Source organism: Lucilia cuprina, chromosome 5 (genome assembly GCF_022045245.1).
Source record: "Lucilia cuprina isolate Lc7/37 chromosome 5, ASM2204524v1, whole genome shotgun sequence".
Lineage (NCBI taxonomy): Eukaryota > Metazoa > Arthropoda > Insecta > Diptera > Calliphoridae > Lucilia > Lucilia cuprina.
The window spans coordinates 67992786-68014568 of NC_060953.1; the positions used below are offsets into that span (position 1 = coordinate 67992786).

The 21783-nt window shown below is 30.5% G+C and overlaps 1 protein-coding gene across 7 annotated transcripts in view; it reads right to left on the reverse strand.

The window, feature by feature from the left end:
* Nucleotides 1-208: 208 nt before the first annotated feature.
* The window catches only part of LOC111683310 (glutamate decarboxylase), a 57994-nt gene continuing 36419 nt past the window's right edge, over nt 209-21783 (reverse strand). For all 7 annotated transcript variants that reach the window (XM_023445367.2, XM_023445369.2, XM_023445370.2 and 4 more), the window contains 7 exons: nt 21540-21608; nt 16300-16536; nt 8372-8940; nt 8160-8227; nt 4164-4242; nt 1977-2321; nt 209-1893 (listed from right to left, as the gene is read on the reverse strand). In XM_023445367.2, the coding sequence (XP_023301135.2) occupies nt 1720-1893; nt 1977-2321; nt 4164-4242; nt 8160-8227; nt 8372-8940; nt 16300-16536; nt 21540-21608 (1541 nt within the window). In that variant the 3' untranslated portion in view covers nt 209-1719. The remainder of the gene's footprint in view (nt 1894-1976; nt 2322-4163; nt 4243-8159; nt 8228-8371; nt 8941-16299; nt 16537-21539; nt 21609-21783) is intronic.

A 21783-nucleotide genomic window follows, 5' to 3' on the forward strand; every position in this document is an offset into this window, starting at 1 on the left:
TTGATGATTGTGTTTTTCAGTAAGACCTGGTTCACACTGGGAAACTTTTGTTGATTTTGTGTGTGAGAGAAGAGATGGTTGATATTTCTTTCTCTTTCTCTCACACACGAAAATCAAAAGTTTTCCAAAAAGTTTCCCGGTGTGAACCAGGTCTAAAGGATCTAATAAGACCTGGTTCACACTAGGAAACTTTTTTGGGAAACTTTTGATTTTGTGTGTGAAAGAAAAAGAAATATCAAACATCTCTCACATACAGAAATCAAAAATTTCCCAAAGGAGTTTCCTAGTGTGAGCCAGGTCTAAGATCAGTTAACTTTGTTAGTATTGCCAACTTTTCAGTCAAAAACATAAACAATGAACAGCTATTTTTTGCAAATATTACTTTTGTCAGTCGTAATTCAGATCTGAGTTGTGGAACAACTCTCGCGTCATCGCGATTATTTCTTAAACACGTTCAGGCTTGTGTTTGTTGCCTGGCTTACGACAGACTCAACTGTTTAAACACTGGTGGAGACCATTAAACCTCAACTGTTTATACTGTGGTGGAGACCATGGTATTCTTCTTCCGAATTCATTATTTTATTGTTTTTGATGATTGTGTTTTCTCACTTATATCTTGGGTTTAATTGGCCAATAACACTCAGTTAAACTAACGTTACTGATTACTGAAAAACACAATACATAAACTAAACTAAGTTTGAACAAAGAATATAGATTATCTTTATTGGAAAAATCCCTCCTAAGTAAGAAATGACTCAACAATATAACCCAAAAATAGTTAAACGCTCCCATGACAATCTGTTCTTTGCACCGGAAAGACTTGGACATTCATGAACAAAGATTGTCAACCCAAAAACAACATCAATTAAAAGCTTAGAAACTTCTGATCAAGTAAAATTGATTGCATATTTCGTTTTGATAAAAAATATCATTTGAATATTCTAAAATTTGAAAGAATTAATGCAGATCTAAAAACTAAGTAATATAGCTCTCAATTTGTATTATCTACTTAATCGCCTGGCAGAAATTCTCTAGTAGCACCGTGTTATTATTGCAAGCATTATGGGATTTTTCAATATTTAACAAATGTTTCTTCAATAATTCAATTATCATTGTAATTGTTTAAGCTATTTGTTATACGTTTTTTTTTCAAATTATAAACAATAAGATATGTTTTTATATATAATAATGTTGGGTTGTTTAACAATAGCTGTGTTGTCGACAATATCCTCACAAAAAGTAATTGACTTTCTAATCCAATTTCTTAAAAAAAAACTTAACAAAATACATAAGTAAAAACATAACAAAAAAATATTAAAATTATTCTTAAATAAACAATTAACAATAAGTTATTGTCAATAACTGTTCTTAAATAAACTTTAAACATTAATAACATTTTTATAGGAATTATATAAACATTGACTAGCAATTTTTGTTGTGAGTGTTGCATGATTATGAAGTGATATGCTTTTACCTTAAAGATATATCTTGGTTGTTTGTTGTTGTTGTTGTAGTATAGTAATTTTTATTGTTTTATAATTCAACTTAACGTTTTTTAATAGTGTTTTTTTCTTTGGTTTTGATTGAAACTTATTTTTTTTTGCTTAAAATTAAAATATTTATTATCATCTGCACTTAATGAATTCTAATAATTGATTCATTTTCAAATTCAATTAAAATAAATTACCATGACTTATGTATGTTGTAGCTGTAGACAATTTACAAATCATCACCCAATCGATGTATTTCATCTAACATAAAATCAACATCAACTTCAGTTACAGCAGCTGAAGAAATAATTGAACGGAAGAAATTGGGTCGTCGATCGTCGGGTTGATAGCCAACCATAAGGCTGCCCTTTTGCATCATGCGTCCCTTGATAATAGGACAAATCTAGGACAAAAAGAAAAAAACATAAAGTTAAAGTATTTTATTACTTTTATGATTACATTTATGTAGATTAGTTCATCTCATACCTTGCCCAATTCCTGTTCCTTTTTGGCATCGTGTGGTACACCACGCAATCTCTTGGGCACATACCAAAATGAAACATTTACACACTCAGGTTCAAGTATTAAATGGAAACGATCTGATTGGTCTCGTATACGTTTCACTTGATATTCGGTCAATTCCATTAAGCGATCTTGTTGTCGTTCAAAACCTTCGGTACCCTTTGAACGCCACTGTAACCACAATTTGAAAATATCATTGTGTCGTCCACACTGTATGACTTTGTCGCCAGTATCGTAGCTAATATCGTATTGTTTATCAGTCATAAAGAGATATTCAGCTGACATTTGATTACAGCTGATTAAGAGACCCTAAAAGAATATAAGATTATGTATTAGATGTTTAATAGCGTGAACTTTATCAAAATTGAAATATTAAAAATTTAATGCCTCCAATTATGATCTTGAGATAGTCTAGTCTATAGCAGTTGAGGCTATAAAAAATTAGTGAAATGGATTTTTGAAGCGGTTATCAAGCCAATTCTGTTCTATGGAGCTACCTTTTGGTGGAAAGCATTAAATATAAACTAAAATTATAAAATCCTTGACAAGGTCCTAAGGAGAATGTCGATCCTGAAAACTGGATCGCTGGGATCAACTTCGACGTAATACCTATTCGTTCTGCTTAACTGGATCCCGACGGACTTGTTGGCCAGTACAATAGTACTTACGACGGCATTCAGACTGAATGCAATAAACGCATGATCGTACAGACCATAAGGACACGCCAGTATAGGATAGGATATATACCGGTAAATATTGATTACTGCGTCCGTAAGTCCTTCCTCCAGAAAATACGGGACTGGAAGATGCCTTTATCGGGCATTGCGGTTGATTTGACGAGATTAGCACTGATTAGAAGTTTTTTTCGAGTCAGAGACCCTTTTTCCTCTTATGCTCTAAATCTCTCTCTGCATATCTTAATCTCCGTCTTTCTGCATCTTCTACTATTATTAATAAACCTTAATGCCTTCATTATTGTCTTTTTACCATAACATTCTATGTGCTCCTTCTCTTTTCCTTTAATATACTTACAGGTATCACAAAGGGAACAAAAGGACGCACGTGTACTATTGCAGCCTGAACTACCAACCAATTCTAGTCTATAGTTTAGTTTATAGTCTAGTCTATTGTGTAGTCTATATTCTAATCTATAGTCTAGTCTTTAGTCTTGTCTATAGTCTAGTCTATAGTCTTGTCTACAGTCTACTTTATAGTCTAATCTATAGTCTAGTCCATAAACTATTCTATAGTTTGGTCTATAGACTAGTTTTCTAGTCTTGTCTATAGTCTAGTCTGATTTATAGTCTAGTCTATAGTTTAGTTGTCTATAGTCAAATCTATATTCTAGGTTTATAAAGTAGTATATGTAGTTACTATTTCCTATAGTCTAGTATAGTCTATATTCTAGTCTATAATCTAGTATATATTCTAGTATATAATCTAGTCTTAAGTTTAAAATATTGTAGCACATTTTATTTCAATTAAATACAAAAGTTTAACCGAAATTGTAATAATATTTAAAGCACCATCACTCCAACTCTTCCAAAATACAATCAACATTTTTACCATATTTACAATGTTATCAAATACTTATATATTGGCACATTTCAGGGGTGCAGATTTGAGTGTGCCTTCCTATTTTAAATGGGCAATAAGTCAAGTAAGAAATTTTAATTAAAAAATTCCTACGAAAACAAAACCTTAAAAAAAGTAATTTTGTTATACAAAATACCATCAGTCGCAACTGTGACCAATGACGGAAACATATTGTACGAATGAATTTCTGTAACAATGTTTAAAAAGTTATTGCCTTTTTCTTCTAAAATCAACCCTCCACCACCTCCTCCCCCTTTGGCAAGGCTGACTTGAATGTTTGTATGGCAGCTATAGCTGCTGTATGACATGTGCCCTTTTATTTTATATTATTCAAGTTTTAGTTGGAATGATGGGATGTGAATGATGAGTTTGCCAAGAGCTTAAACGGGGGAAAAGTTTGTATTATTTGTAAATAAAATTAAACTTTGAATACCAAACCGTAATCAATATTCAATTATTGGAATCTATTTAACAAACAAAACACATTTTGCTTAACAAAATTTGCAAAAATTTTACAAACAGTTTTTTTTTTAATTTGTTTTATTGTTTACTTACATCCTCTTTGAAATGTATAGTTGAGCATTGTAATAAAGCTCCCATCAATTTGTGTGGATTCCAGGTAACCGAATCAGCTCTAAAATTATACAAGAATAAACCACAAATTATTAACAAATTTAATTACAAACAATAAAATTAATAAACAACAAATGAATGCAAACAATATACACACAAATTGTATTTTGTATTGGTAAGTTTGTGTAGATGTCATTTATTTTAAATGTTATTCAAATACAAATTACAAACAATTAACACTAATCCACACACGCACTCTTCTTTGTCAACCACCCCATTCCTTACATCTTTTTTGCTCTACACATCCTAATTGAATTTAAACAGAGAGTAGAGTTGTGTGCGGTTGTTCAAGACAATTGACAATCAAGAGGGTTGTCGTTGTCCTTGTGTAAGTGCTAAACATCCCTGTGGGAGCTACTTATGGTTTATTTTTAAAAAGGTGAAATATTACACCAGCAAAAAGGCACTGGGGGATTAATAGATAAAGTAACTGTGATTTTTATTACCTCTACTGAATATATCGACAGTGTGTAAAATATCTATTAATAGTAAATTATAGTTCCCAAACACATTTCAAAAAACTTCAGTGATATAATTTTTGAAATGCAATCAGTTTCAAGATATCGTTTGCTTAGCAGAATCAGTAGTTATTTCCTAAATTTTAAAAGCTGGGCATAATAAATTCCCTGATCAGTTTTCACATATATATTGTATCTTATCACAATGTCATTACGTTTCCACGACAGTTGGAAATTGGCTCCAGAACGGCCCGAAGATTGTCAACCCAGCGACGGTTAGACAAGACATCACTTCTGGTTACAACCACGAAGATGGGATGGTCTCTGTTGAGTCGCCAACAGCACCTAGAGACGTCATCGGTAGACCGAAGTACGAATCTATCAAATAAGCTTAAGACTTTGTTCTTTCTCACAGAGAACACATTGTGGTAAATCTGTTATGAACAGAGTTTTCTCTGAACATACCTGATCCATAATTATTCAACCCAGCACACTTCTTATTAATCCCACACACTTATAGAAAACAACATCGAATACACTCACATCCTGTATCATATACATTTAACACCAACTCATTTCCAACGATTAGTCCCACAGTCACTCCTCTTTGGGACGTCTGTTGTCATTTGACAACAGCACAGAACTTATCTAGAAATATAGATTTCACCGTGTATCAGCCACTACGTGATTCCCAAAGAACTTCAACCAACTGACAAGCCAGGACAAGTCCTGCGCCCAACTGGCCATAAATAGTACCAGATTGTGTAGATTTCTGATTCGACCACATGTCAAATCATTCCAAGTAGTCGTGAAGTGACATTACTAGTTAATAATCTGCGCAGACCAGAGATAAGTTAGAGAAAGTACCGAACATGTCGTGGGGTATGCCTGGTCCATGCTATTCAACGGTCTTATTTTTGATAGATTTCTTTAATTTAGAAATTTAAACACGTGATTTTATTCAAAACGTGGAATACTCAGCGAAGAAGAATTTAGTAGGAGCGTGACTATATATGTATACATAAATGGTAGAGGGGGGGACCATTCGCCACTTCCCTATGCCATCTTAATGGACATATTTTTTAAACTTTTGCGCACGGTATTACACGTGATGTAGTCCGAAAAAGATTCGTAACTCGTTCCTTTCTAAGCTTTCTCTAGATAACTTATAAGATCCATGAGTTTGTATTCGCTCACCCTTATGCTTTTAAACATGAAATACACTCAACATTTTTGCCTTCTTTTTAAACTGACATACATTTATACTCGTTTCATAAAATCATTATGTTCGTATGTCTATAAAAATTACAATCCTGGGAATTTTTGCAATTTGTCATTTTGTTAAATGACAAACATACACACATACACAGCAGGAGGAGAACTTAAACTACATTCATGTTTAGAGAGTTCATCAGGTGTTTGAAAAGCTGCTGGCAGGATTACAAGGATTAAGCAGTTGTTTGCAAAGTTATGTTGTTGTAACAAACAAAGTGCATTTAAAAAATGTTAAAAGACAAATAAATAAAGAAAATGGATTTTCAAAATGACTACAAAAAAACAACAAGAACAAAATAAACGGAGCAAGAGAAAATTAAACATATATACTGGCAGACATAAAGACCCGCACAATTGATATAAAAAGTACTAGAAGTAGTTAAATAAGGGTGTTATGGGTTGGTATGGGCGGTAAAACATTGTGTGTACCTTTTTCAGACTTTTAATTTTGAAATTTACTTTAAGAATTAAATGCACATGAAATAATTTAAATATTCTCCTTAGAAATTCGTCAGTACAGGATTAAAATGCAATAACAACAAATGTTGGAATTTTCAAATAGAAATTGCACTTAAAATTCTCATTCCTAGTGACGGTCTGTAGTTGTAACTGCTCTTTTATTTTTGCCTCTATTGTATTGACATATTGTGGCCGAAAGTTTCAATTTTAATCCTTAAATGGTTTACACAATTTGAAAGAGCTGTATATAATTTGAATTGATTTGATTAACACATCCATCATCGGTGAATGTTGAGAGATTAAAGAAAGGAAACTAAAAAAGCTTTCGGCATCTATAATGTTAAACATTGTTTTTTGTTTTTTTGCTTTCCTATTGAAAGTAACCACTAATCCTTGATGGAATTTTGTATAAAGTAGAAGCAACATTTAAATTCTTGCGTTAATGTTATGTAGAGTGAAAAGTATTAGGTTTTGTATTAGTAAGTCAGTGTTGAAAAAGAATTTATTCATTAATAATGAGTTAACTATAGGGGTATGTAATAAATTTATAGGTAGATTTTAGATACCAATTGAATCCCTTACATTTGGCATACCTTAATTGGAGGGGGTATTAATACATTACAATCTCTCAATATATTGGACACAATTTATCATTAAGTAATCGATTATATATGTAGTTTTGATGACTTTTCGAATTCTAATGATAAAGCTCTATTATTAAATTTCTCTAGCTTTAACGAATTTAAATAGATTTCCGGTACGATTTACGAATTTCTTTAAGTTCTCTTAAAATTTCTTATTGCACAAGAAAACAATTTACTTTGCAGGAAAAGATATTGGAAAAGAAAATATATAATATGGTAGGGTTCTAATAGTTCAACTGTAAGCTATATATTTTTCCTGTTAAACAAATCGATTAGCAATCTTTCGACACTTATCGTGGAAACGAATCTTATTGGGTTAACTCGCCTTTATTTAACTGCTTATTGTCAAACTATTAAAGAATAAATTCTTTTAATTTTTTTAATTATTCATGCGGTTAAACTAAGATAATGTGGCTGTATCGATGTTTTTCTCATTCTTGAATTCTTTCTTTTCACACATTGCCTTCATTTAACAGCTTTTTGTTAAACTATTTAAGAATAAGTTCTTGTAAAGTTCTGATAATTATTCATGCGGTTACACTAAGATAAAGTGGCTGTATCGATGTTTTTCTCTTGCTTTCATTCATTCTCTTTTCACACATTGAAATCAGCTTAAGAAAATTAATCAATTATTGAGTGACTGACAAGTGCCTCTTTTAGAAAAATGAAAGTATGTCTGCTTAAGAATGTTTGATTAATGACAAATTTATTATAATTTAATTTAAGTTTAAAGTTTGCTTTTAATTTAAGTGATTTGTGGAATTTCTTTTAATTTGTTTCGTTTTTTTAAATAATCTAACAATTTACAAAGAATGAAGAATTTCTGTATTTTAATTTACCAAAAGTTTGTTAGCAATAAAAAATCTATTGTTTTATTTTTATTACAGCATAAATGTGGCTTTGAAAGGCAATTACTTGCAGGCATAGCCGGCATGATTTATGAAACTGTAAATTGTTAAGGACATGCATGTCATTTGGTTGACTTTGAAACATGTGAAGGTTGGTGGTTACATGCTTATATATACATATGTAATTCATATTTTATATTATGATAAATCGTTAAAAATACCATAAAGACTTACCGTTCAACTCCAGTAAATCTAGGATGACGATATTTTCGTGATAATAATAAACCGCCACCCCAAGCAGCCTGTAAAGAAAAAATGATACAAATATTCATTGAAATTGATTTCAAAACTTTTAATTGACATAAATCTAAAGGCTTAAGCATCCAATTAATAGTTAGATATTATTCTTTGCTAATCTTATTCTAACATTATTGAGATCAACTTACATCAACATGCATCCAACAATTATATTTCTGGCAAATATCAGCAATTTCATTTAAATTATCAAAAGCTCCCAATACTGTTGTACCAGCTGTGGCATTCACGAAAAATGGTACATGACCCTTTGATTTTCGTTGCATTATAAGACGTTCCAATTCGGATGTAATCATACGACCATGTTCATCTGAAGGCACTGACACACAATTATCTGTGCCCAAACCACAAACAGCAGCACACGATTTAATCGAATAATGACATTGATCTGAAGTAAACATGACCAATTGTCCAGGTAAACCAGCAGCACCATGTTCCTTATAATTGGGGAACATTTTGTGGCGAGCAGCTAAGAAAGCGTATAGATTGGATATAGAACCGCCGGGAGCCAATATGGAATCACCACCATGCCAGCCAATAATTTCACGCATTTTCGACAAGACAACATTTTCCATTAAAATGAAAACTGGTGCAATTTCATAGGTGAACATGTTGGTATTGGCAGTGGCAGTTAACCATTCACCCGCCATGGAAATAATGTCCAAACCACATGATAATTGATTAAAGAAATGGGGATGACCTGTAAAAATTAAAAATTATATAAAACTTTAATCAATTTTTTACACAAAAATCCAACTTTAAATCAAAGATTATTAAACTAGAAAATGAGAAAATAAAAAGAAACATCTTGTAATATTTTGAACATTTTAAATCCATTAAAATCAGTTACTTTATCTTTAAGTATATAAAAACACCATTTATGATCCTTAATCCTCTATAATCCTTCAATATGTATATAAAGAGAAAAAATTGGCAACATAATCTGCCATCTCAAATTCCTCTGCCAAACGAAACCAAACCAAACCACCCTCACCCACATTTTCCCAAACTCTTCAGTTTGTAGCAGCACTTTAATGATACCAAACATTGACATTCATTCAGTCATATAATGTTGATGACTCTATATAGCCAACAAAAGATGAGAATAAATGGGTAAGAACAAACTTTAAGGGGGGAGTTTTAATCAAAATCCGTTGTTATTTTCTGTATCGTTGCTCACTGATCCTTTGATGCGAATGAATGGCAACAAAACAATGTGTTCAACGAAAAGGTCTCTTACACATTTTGTAACTTCTGCGAAGGGAGAGCAATATTACTTTTGCCCATCTGTGCCAGGAAGAAGAAAAAGCTGCTACCAAAAGTCGGTCTGCACTGTCTGTCTGCCTCGTGTGCAAATTGAAATGTTTGTGTCGTAAGTCAATGTAAAATCCTTTATGTGTATTTATAAGAAGACAAATGAAAATAAATTCATTCTACCTTAAATAATTGTTGTTCTTGTACAATCGCTTGTAATATAAAATATTGATATTTAGTTATTCGAATAATAATCGAATAATCAATTTAATGTTTATATATATTATATATATATATATATATATATAATATATATATATATATATATATATATATATATATATAATATATATAATAATATAATATATATATAATATATATATATATATATATATATATATATAATACATATATATATGTATATATATATTATATATAATATATATATATATATATATATATATATATATAATATATATATATATAATATTATATATATATAAATTTTTTACCAAATTTCTATATCCGACTAAAAATTTTAAACAAGGATGGTTTCTAAAACGTAAGTTGCTTTCTCAACGCATAAGGTATAGTGTTTCATAACGCCGAATAACAAAACATTGACAAGTTACACTGTTGAAAAATGCGTCATCGACAATTATTAGAAACTAAATTTCAAATTCAAAGTTGATGCTTGTTGATATTATTTGCTAAAACTACACAAACAGCTGATCGTTGTAATGTCTTACATGTGTTCAAGATTTAAATACCGCAGTGAAATTGTGTTAAAACTTTGTGTTAAAAATTTGTATTTCAGGTCTGAGTTGGAGAACAACCTGAGATTGCATCATCACCATTTTTGTTAAGAATGGCCAGGCTTGTGTTTGTTGCCAAGTTTTGCACAACAAACTTTAAAAGTAAAAAAAATGTAAAGGTATTTTTTGGAAGTCAGTCCAACTGTCATGTATAGTCCCCCCGGGGGCATGTTTGCATGGTGAAATCTCCATCATGGTGTATTGCAATCCCCGGGTAAAGAGGTGCTACCAATACCTCTAGTCTGCCGGGACTATAAACTGGTGATGTCAAATGTATCCTTGGCTTCGCCTCGGAATGATTTGGCATGAGGTCTAACCGGGTTTAAGGACTGATATATCCTATACCTAATGGGTTGGATAAATCTCTCTTCGAACAGGTCTGTGTACAAAGCAGCATATTCTGGATTCCTAAACCCGATCGGTATCTCTTACCGTTCGTGTAGTGGGACGCCAGTATATCCTGGGGAATTGTCAGGTCAGCATTCAATGGTTGCCTGTCATCCCGTAGATCGATCTTTATGATCATGGGAATGGAACTGATGCTAAAATTGATTAAAGACCGGGAAAGTCTCCATATATTGGAGGTGAGTAATGATTTAGTATGCCTTTTTAAGCTTCGGGGAAGTTCTTCGGTGCTGTTGCCATCTCAACTGGATATATTGATAATGCTGCGCGACTATTTGTCGGGGCAATTATTGGAATTAATTGACTTTGGAAATTCCTACTTCCTTTGTTACATTGATCGGTTCATATAAGAGGGATCCTGATCCATTTTGTTGGCTATTTCGGACTACCAAATATGTCTCTAGGTGCTGTTGCCAAAACAACAGAGCCATCTCAGTAGTGTGGTTGCGCGGGCTTAAAGAGGTTAAGAAATGCACTGGAATGGGTCATTAGATGAAGGAGATTGCATTTTTAATAACGCAATTCTTTCATGACATTATTAAGGGTGGTCACTTCCGCATTGTCGGAAGATTGATTTCACCTGATGTTGGGACTCGTCACCCCCTTCTATTGACTTTAGACCAGTGATTGCTTTTTCCTTGTCGGGGTACGCGGATTAATTCCAAATGCGGCCTGTCATTCCGCAACGGGGCTGCTATGGCAAGAGATTAGATAGCTCGAGTAAACTACATTATATTAACATCAGATTCGTTTAACCTTAAATGTGTAATCGGTTACTCAATGCTAATATATTACAGCACGAATCCTTATATTCTCACATAAAAGCTTAAGTATTACTAGTTTATAAAAAGAAATAATAGCAAGATGAAAATATTTTTTTTTTATGATGAAGAGCAGTCATTCCGTCGGTCGCTTATGGCTTAAAGCATTTGGGTTTTATAATAACACAACTTATGGCACTTCAAATATAAACTGACAGCAAGGATTTCTTTTTTGTATTTTATTATTTTAGAGAGAACAAGAGGTTTCAAATAAAAAAGGGGTTGATTGTTAAGATTCATAGAATCTTCATTACATGTGGTGTTGAAAAGTACTCCCTGGAGTGCAGAAAATGTTTGGCTTGTTTATAAACGTATTTATTTAATAGTCATGTGATTTGTGCAAAGTAATTTCCAATTAGCCCCACCAACCCAAAAAAAAAGAAACAAAATAAATGAGCAATTGTTGCACGAAAACTCAAGAATGTTGTTTAAACGTAACAAAAGTTTAGCAAAACAAAGGTCAAAATTAAATACAAATACATAAAACCAAGAACATAATAGTGACCTTTACATAGAACACTAAAAAAAAAACAATCCAATATTGATTCCTTAAACATTTATTTATAGCGGATATAACATGTGTATGATTTATTGTCTGCTTTTGTATTTTCTTTTTTCTCAGTATGGCCTTGTTTTTTGGTGAAATTCTTTTATTTTTATTTTGCTCCACATTCAATTATTAAAAAAAAAAATAATAATAAAAAAACAATAAACCTAAAAACAATAACAACATTCCTCCTGTTCGCCTGTCTGAACTTGATTGTTTTTAATGCAACGAATTATTTAAGCTTTCTTGCATCCTATTCAGAGTTCCATTAACCCTCTTCGAATGTTTAGGCCGTTTGTACGACTGCCAGGCACATCTGCTGTCAGCTTAATATTAGACATTCACATGATAAAAGACACTTGTCGTTTTTGTCTAGCATTTTGTTTTTCCTGAATACTTCCTTCCGTTTAATTTCATTTTTTTCTTCTCATTCTTATTTTGAACATTTAATATCGCATTTGTGATAGACAAGCGCAAATAATCGCTCATCTTAAAAACAAACCTTTTAAAGATATTCTTATATTCAAAATTATAACAGTAGATATTTGTCACTAGTGTTATAATTTTAAATATAAGAATATCTGGGATAGTAGAAGAAAGTAAAAATTGTGCAAAATTTATAAATATATCATAATTGGAAAATAAAGTATTTCCAAACGAATTATTAAAAAACTTTAAACTGGATACATGTATATTCTGGATCGAAAACAGAAGCAATAAAAAATTAGAGAAGACCAAAATATACTTTTCTAAGGATTGAGCAGTAAATCTTAGCTCAAAATTACTCCCTCACACTTATTTTTTTTAAATAGAATTTTGGTAACTTAAAAGGCGCATACACTTTGTAACCCCTTTAAGGTGCCGAATCGGTCTGCCTAAAAAACTAAGCAAACTTCCCTTTTAAGTTAAATTTGTTATCAAAAGTCCCTCTGTCTATCTGTCTTATGTTCGTCTGTTTGTTGAAATCATTTTTCTGAAGACCCCAGTATATCTTCTTGATCTATCAGACATGCTTTCGAGAAGTTTTATATTTGAAATCATTAAATTTAGGAAACAATCCATTTTCTCATGGTTGATTATTTTTTGTAGAAACTATAGCCAGACTTTTTCTATCCAGAAATTTTCTTGGTTGGATATTACTATAACATGTTCAAATTTTCGTATAGATCCCATACTCGCGGAAAATTTATTTATTGTTAATAACTCCCTCTATCGATATAACCATAACATTTTTCTTATATATAGTATATGTATATCAAAAGAAATTCACAAAACCTGGTTAGATTCAAACCAAAGCTCTCATATAAGGTCCGACTCCAAAAATCATCGAATTTTTCATCGAAAATTTTTTCCCAGATCGGAAAAAATTGGTCATAGCTCTTATATAAAGTATACTTCGGAAAACCACTTAAATAACTTAAAAACTAATAATAATTTGTGCATTAACGAATCATTAAGTGAAATTTTCCCGGATCGGCTAAAAATTGGTAATAGTTCATATATGAAGACCACTTCCTAAAATTATTTAATAGTTCTCATGATTAAATAATGATACCGAGATAAAATTTGTTTTGTATAGATACTAATTACTATAATATATATTTTCCCGAATTGGATCATATTTGGCCATAGTTCTCATGTAAGGTTAATATTCGAAAACCAGTTATAGGAAATGATTCATTAACTATTAACCATTTTGGGACAAAATTTATATTATCGGATTAGTCATTGGTCCCCATAAAGGGCACAGTTCTCAAAAATTTTAAACTGCCTTCACACGAGCACACTAATTATATGATCTGTCAAAATTTTGTGTAAAAGTGTATGGATGGAATCGTCTAAACGCAATATGTAATGAAACCATCACACATTGAGAGAAAAAACATTTTTTGAATCTTCATTTTTTGAAATGATTTAAAAAACAAGCAAATCGCATTAGATCAGGGATGTATTTGTATGTATACACATACCAAAAAAGTGAAACATTTTCATTAGACTTTCCGTTTATAAAGTGTGATGGTGTGAAGGGCCCTTTAATCGAAAACAGGCATGGAATCACGAAGGGAAAAAGGGAGAAAATCACTTACTTCATACATATGTAAACTTTAGATGAATGTGAATGTATCTTTAGTTAATCTTGTAGTATCACAACTACGATAATTTTTCAACTAACGTTAGTTAGTGATATCTAAAAGGTAAGTGTGATAGCGATATTTTTCTTTGACCCCAAAACTTGGTTATGACTTTTATTATCAGATTTAATTAAAAAAAAGTAAACGGATTATGTTTGTTTGTTTTTCCAGAAAGAAATATATGTAAATTAAATTTCCCACAGTTGCTGTACAAGATAAACAATAAAAAAAAATCAAATTTGAAATCAAGTGTTATCAGTGTTTAAACAGGCATTAAAAAATAAACAATTTTCATAAAAATTTGTCACCACATTTAGTGAAGCACTTGCAGCAATAGCAACCAGTTACTACTTTGTCTTTGAATGACTGCTGCTGTAGAGATTTGTTATGTTGGAACAACAAATTTTAGCATAAATTTGAATATGATTATAGCGGTCGGTTTCGCATAATGGCATTTGGTGCAGATAAAGAAGATGATTTCAGTACAGACAAAACATATGCACATCATTTGATGACAAAGACGTGTTCGATGCCAATATTTACGAATTAGGGTTGTCAACAGCAGTTAAGAATGATAAACCATTTATTTAAGGGGTAAGGGTAGCAATGTTTAAGGAATTAAAAAAATATTTTTTGAAAAATTTCTTATATTATATTCGTTAAAAAAAATTAACGAAAAAATCTAAGTCGAATCGGCTAAGCCAAAGTTAAACTTTCAACACCCTGATTCTAAAATTTTTAAAATATAATATGAAATATAATGGAGAATAAAGCTAAATAGTAAAAAAATAGGAAAGTTATAATATAAAAATGATATGTTGAGAGTTTGGATGCATTAGTTGAAAAGTTCCATAAAATTCTATATATTCGACTACAACAGTCGAGCTTTATTCCTAAAAAGATCAAGAATAAATCAAATCTTTAAAATACTCAGACATACGACCCACAGCCTTAGCTGTTCGTTTACCGTATGTGTGTGAATAGAAAGTGTTTGTTTGCTTGGCTGTGTATTGCAACGACTCCAGAAGTAGTTGTTGTTGTACATCCCAGTAGTAAAACCATTTTATGGTCCATTGAATATTGATATAAAGTAAAAGATTATTTACACCTATCAACCGCAGACGTAATTCATTTCAAATGGGTTGAGAAAAGGGTAGATTTGATTTTAAATATAAAAAATATAACATTTCTGTTTACACACAAAAACAGGGAGTTCGAAAAGAAGATGTCAACAGAAGATGATGTTTAGAAAAAAATCTAATATTGTTTTCCTTTCAACTGACTTACTATTAATTTATCAGAAGAATTGAGTAAAAACTAGTAAAAAACTAACTAGCCACTAGTTACACTACTTTCAGTTAGAAAAGTAACCAGTGAAAGAAATATTTACTTAATAGCAAAGTAACCAATGAAATAAATATTTACTTCAAAGAAAATTGAAATTTCCATAAGTAACGAGGAATCTATCTAGTTTTATTTTATTTTCAAAACAACAACCCTTTTACATATATTTTTCGAAACACCTTTACGAAAGAAAACTCTCACAAAAAATGAATACCAGATATCACAAGTAAAAAAAAACTAACAATACATTAATCATAATCTTCAACCATAATCATGATTTTATATTGTATAAATATTGTTTTTTATGATCTCATGTGTATAAGTAGATTCTTTTGCAAAAGTCATTTGGCAGTTTTGAAAACAGATTTTATTTCTATACAAAATCAAGCTAAAACACGCCTGCACTCCGCCCCATCACTCGTCTTTCATTGTCAACTCTAATCGTATCAAGCACGTGACCGCAATTGTTTTTTGGAGTGTCGATAATAAGCATGTTTATACAAGAAGTGTGCCATCACAAGAAGAAAACCCCAACAGAAGAAAATCCAAACGGAAATACAAGGTTTGTAAAGGAAATAGCCAGCAGTAAAGGCTGCTGGGTGGTTGATTTGATGTTTAAAGGAAATACTGATTTTCAAGATAATTGTTTTTAATGAATTCAATTTAATTTTAAAATTTCATTAATTCAATCACCATTCCAGTCGAGTGGAATGGTTTGGAAAATAGTTGACATCGACTTACCCGTCTTAACTTGATATTTCAAAGTGGTAGCACAGTCTTCGATCAACTGCTGCAGATTCACAGCTCGCTCGGGTACATCTAAGTCCAAAAGACGTTTCATATCTTCGGGATGATGAAATTCCAAAACCTTTTCATTGCGATCATTTGTGGCTTTAACAAAGTCCAACAAAACATCAATGACTTTTAACAAGAATTCTCGTGTCTCGGGAACAGCCGTAGTTGTGGTAGGCAAAAGGTCTGCAAAGCAAATAAAACAGAAAATAAATGGAAAATAATCTTAATACATTGTACTATAAATTTATAGCAATAACATAAAAAACAACAACTACACACACAAAGATAACATTTTTCTTATCTCAACCTTGCTAAGGATATTAGTTATTTAATGTTAAAAAAGAATTTGACTTCCGCCATCAGGAAATAATGGTATTTTTTATCTTTTAACATGAAATATGATTATTATTTTTCTACATAATATTGGTTCTAACATTCTTTACGCAAACAAAAAGTAACCATTATTCAAAATCTTAGTTACCTTTTCGAAACACAGATTTATTTAATTCAATATTGTTTGGTCATAAAATGGGTTTTAATAAAAAAGTAAAAAAAAAATATATATTTCATTTGGACCACTGCTCGCTACATACACATTCTTTAGAGCTCTTAAATATTTGAAAACAATAGCAAGCCCCCTTCCTCTTATTTTATGTTATTTTATTATCCTTATATAAAAAAGTTCATGGCAGCAGATGCTTTGCTGTAGGAATGTCTGTCTGTCTGTCTATTTATTGCTTAAATTCTTTAGTCTTTCAAAATAAACGACTACGCCAGAGCTTTGTGTCAAATTTGAGACACTTATTGTGGTTGTTGTAAATACATATTTCTACACGAAGGACGAATTCCTCCCCCTTTGCATTATTGTTATAGCTCTTCCTTATGTTGTTTCATTATTTGCTAGAGATTTTGTTGTAAAGACTTAAATAATTACTAATTGAAGTTGGTTTTTGAGAAAAAAAATAATAATAAAACATTCTACTTACTGCCACTTATTTATTTGCAGAATTAAATTGTCACAATAATGGGTTTTTTAAGTAAAGACTAAATGTAGGAAATTTGTTAGAGAAACTAACGTTGGTTTCTATATTTCTTCCCAATTTAAAAATAATACATTTTTAGCTTAATGTTAGATTAGATATATATTTTTTGTTTCTTATCATTAATTTGTATATAATGTTAAACATTCAACCCAAATTTCAATTAATAGGACCAATCAAATTTATAAAAACTTTTGTTAGAAAATGTTTATATAAAGCTTTACATTAAATTGAAATTTTATACAAATGTCCTTAATAATGCCCTGATCAGAACCTCACAATATTAGTGTAAAACTTCTTTAAACTAAATTTTGTCGATTTTAAGATTTAACCTCTATTGGTAACTTTATATGTCGACGCGTTTAACTCATCTTTTCTCGATCGGAGTACTGTAAAATCAATGAATAATTGCAACCGAAACTAGTGGAGTTCATCCTTCTTGAAGCTTTTCAATCGTGAAAAAGCTTGAAAAAATCTTTTTATGATATAACCCTCCAAAGAAAGAGAGATTGAATCATTATTTAATAATGAATTGAAAACAAAACCTTTTTAAAATTTAAATGTTTAGGAATAATTTGGAATCGAAAACGTTTTCAAATAATAAACGTTTGTGTAAAGAAATCGAGTTGGCCTTATTTCACTGTGGTTCTTTTTCAATCACAAGATGAGCGGATTAAACGACTCACTACTTCTACTTTGTGCTTGTTCAATTATTTTACTCAAGTACTTGAGCAGTGTAAGCACTAACCAGTGCTGCCCCGTTGCTTAACTTTTCTAACTTCTAAGATGCAAAGATGTTCTTGAAAGATCTTGTCTGATAATTTTTGTCTTTTTAAGATATTGCTCAAATATACATAAGTAAATTTATATTAAGATTATAGAGTTACAGTTAATAAAAAACACTTTAAACTCCTTTCAAATCAAAAAGGAAGATCCTCTACAAATCAACTAAATGTTGGAAATTAAAAAATATTGATTAAAATCTTGACAAAAATTCAGTTTCAATAATGAAGATCTGATCTAAATATATTTCAATTCTACACTTGTTTTTTTTCTTTCTCAAACATGCCGAGAAATTAAAAAAAAACTAGATTTCCTAACAAAATCGAGTGTAACAAAACATTATTTAACATTTCCAGGCAAGTAACTGTAGAAAAAACACAATTCATTTGAATTTAATTAAAAACAATCATTCAAAATCCATCACAGATTCCTTAAAATAACTGAACCTTTTATAATGCGTAACAAATTGTTGTCTAATACAAAAATTCCTTAAATTCCATGAAAAAAAGAAAGAAATGTTCTGCATTAAAGGCATGATTACGTTTGCATTTCTTTTGGAAAACACTGTTTAGAAGAGCATCCCTCGTTTTGATGTACCCGGTGGAAAATGGAAAGGGAAACAAACAGATTGTACCACGCATAAATAAACAAATAATCAGTGGTTAATAGAAAGTATTAAAAGGCCTTTTATAAGGCCTTAGTTAGAAGAAAATTATTTTGTTTTAAATTTAGTATTTTTTTAAATTTAATTTAAACTTTTTTTAAAAAAAATCTGGTTCAGTAACATGATGTGAAATAATTATTTTAAAATGTTTTTCCCATCATATATGATTCCTAAAATAAACGATTGAAATGTCGTAAAAGGCCCCACTAATTTTTCCCGTTTGATATGTAACATGTAGATAAAAATAAATGAAATGCGAATGTAGAAAAGTGTAGGTAATATCCTGTGACTAAACGGTTTATATTTGTTTTATTTCAATTTACGACATATACATACACACACACATAAAAGCACCCAAACTTGCACACACACACTTGGTGCATGAAATAAGGATGCTTATACACATATTGGTGGTGGTTGGGTGCTTTGGTTGGTTCCTGTCGTTTGACTTTTTGGTGTAAGTTTAACGTGTGTAGAAGACTGGAAACAATGAAAAATCTGTTTTTTTTTCTCTCTTCATGTAAGACAGTGTGTGTTACATAAAGCGATTTATCACAAAGTGAACGAGTGTGTTGGACATAAAGCTACTTGAATTTATTGTTAAAAGAACGAGTGTAAGTAAGTATTTAGTTTTACAAATGTAACTTGTTTTTCTTTAAAACTCATATTATTTTCCTTTCTATTTTCTCGTCGTACTTTTACTTTTGTACATTTCGCATTTTATGGACATTTAGTTTGTGTTTGTGACATTTAAAGGATGTGAAAACAGAAATGTACAAATATATTTGTTTATTTGTGTAAGAGATGTGTGAACATATTTGTACAAATATTAGTTTTCTTTTGGCACAATTTTGTTCATATTTGTGTAATGATGTTAACGTTTTTTGGTATTTTTGTAAAAACTCTCTAAATTGATGTTACTAAACAATGTAAATACAATTTAGAACATTTCCTACAACAAAGCTTGTAAATATGACGAATTAAAGATGATACTAAAAGAAACAAGTATGTATCGATCCTTATGAGAATTTATATAACGATTAATTTATTGGTGGGGGCATAATACCCTTCTGGTTGTAAAAACCATAACTTTTCAAGCTAAGAAGATATCTCCAAAAATAAAGAAGATATATCATATATTAAACCTTTTTTTTAAATTGATATACAATTTTTTTATATTTGATATACAGTTGTCTTGACGCTGTTATAATGTATCAAAAAGGTGAAATATTGGCGTCTTCTCAAATTTCAGAACTCCATTTGGTCATAAATAGGAAAAAAGTGGGAAAATCAGACCTTTTTTCTTTGCTTAAAGAATGTTTTTTGAAAGTGAAAGTTTTCGTAAGCGAAATATTGTTAATTTAAGGTAAAAACTGGGGAAAAGTGAATTCTACATAATTTAAATTTAATAGTAAAAACGGATTTAATAGTCATTGTTTCGATAATTTGTTGGTTAGTTTGATAAGAGGATGTATACTATATTCAATCCGAATAGGCCAATATGTTGAAACTTTTCATAAAAGTTTTTCTAAGTCAAAGCCTATAAATCATTTACTTAAGATTTATAACATTGAATTAAAACTTCAGAACTGATCAACCTTTATAGGTTCATAAACTTGCTTTAAGAAATCGAATAGTAAAATAATTTTCGTCAATATATATCTTATTATCAGCTTTAATTCAATGTAGACCGATATTCTCTACACTTCAAAATAAAATGTTTCAGTACAATTATATTGGGCCTAGATGAAACTATAAAGCGATACAGTCAATATTCAAATAAATTTTAATAATAAAGAGAATAATTATGGACATTTTCAGCCCTCTAACTCTTCTGATTGTTCTTTATTAGAATAATAAACCACAGATGTAATCACCCCTTCGCCAATAAAAGTAAAAATTTTGTTCCCTTGAAATTTTCATTTCCTCGAAGGGAAAATTGCTATCGTGAACTTGTTGTGAACAATTCATTCACAATAGTTGATTTTGTATGGAACAGCTGTTCAATGTTTACAAAATTTCACAACGAGTAAATTTTTTTCACGACAAAAAAGTTAGTCAACGAAAAATGTGAAAAGGGAACATTTTTCACGTGAAATGATATTCACGATAGTGGTGAATACTTTTGGATTAAGATTTCCATGTCTTTTTTTGATGGAACGTATTTATATGAAAAAGGTTGCGAATCACACAAATATTTACAAGGAATTGACCAGCGACTGTCCTAGTGATTTTAACATGTGCTTGTCCTAGGAGGAAGTCAATTGTTACCCCATAGATTACGAAAAGGTAGACAAAAAACTTAAGTTTGTTTTAAAAGTGTAAGTTTGCTTAAGTTTGTTTTAAAATTGTAAGTTTGTTTTAAAATAGTCCAATCTTTCGCTTACCAAAGGCACACTTAAGTGATGATTATATTTACCCTTGTTTAGAAATGTCTAACCAGGTGGTTAGGCGTTAGTAGAAATCATTGTATTTTCGGAATTATTGACTCTTTGTCGAACTGCTGGGAATGTTAACAACATTTAACATATGTATTTGGAATTCAACTTACAATTATAACTTGGATGTATTCTCCTTTCTGAAAACTTACTCTTAATTAAGAAAACCTTGTAGATAACTATTTTTTTTTTGCAAAATATTTACCGCAATATTGTTGTTGTTTTTTTGTTAATATTTTAGTAAACAATTATATAACTTACCATACGCTGTTAATTTTCCCGTTTTTTCGGAAAGTTTATACCCGTTTGGATTGAGCGACATTTTCTCCTCTGAAATGAAAACCACAAAAAGAAAATTAATAAATATTCAAAAAACTATAAATATAACAATTAAATCTAAAAATACATCAACAAATTGTAATTTTTGTAGACATGCAAAAATAAAACCAAATGTGTAACGTTACATAACCAATTATGATTGTATAACAAAATTGTTGAAGGATAT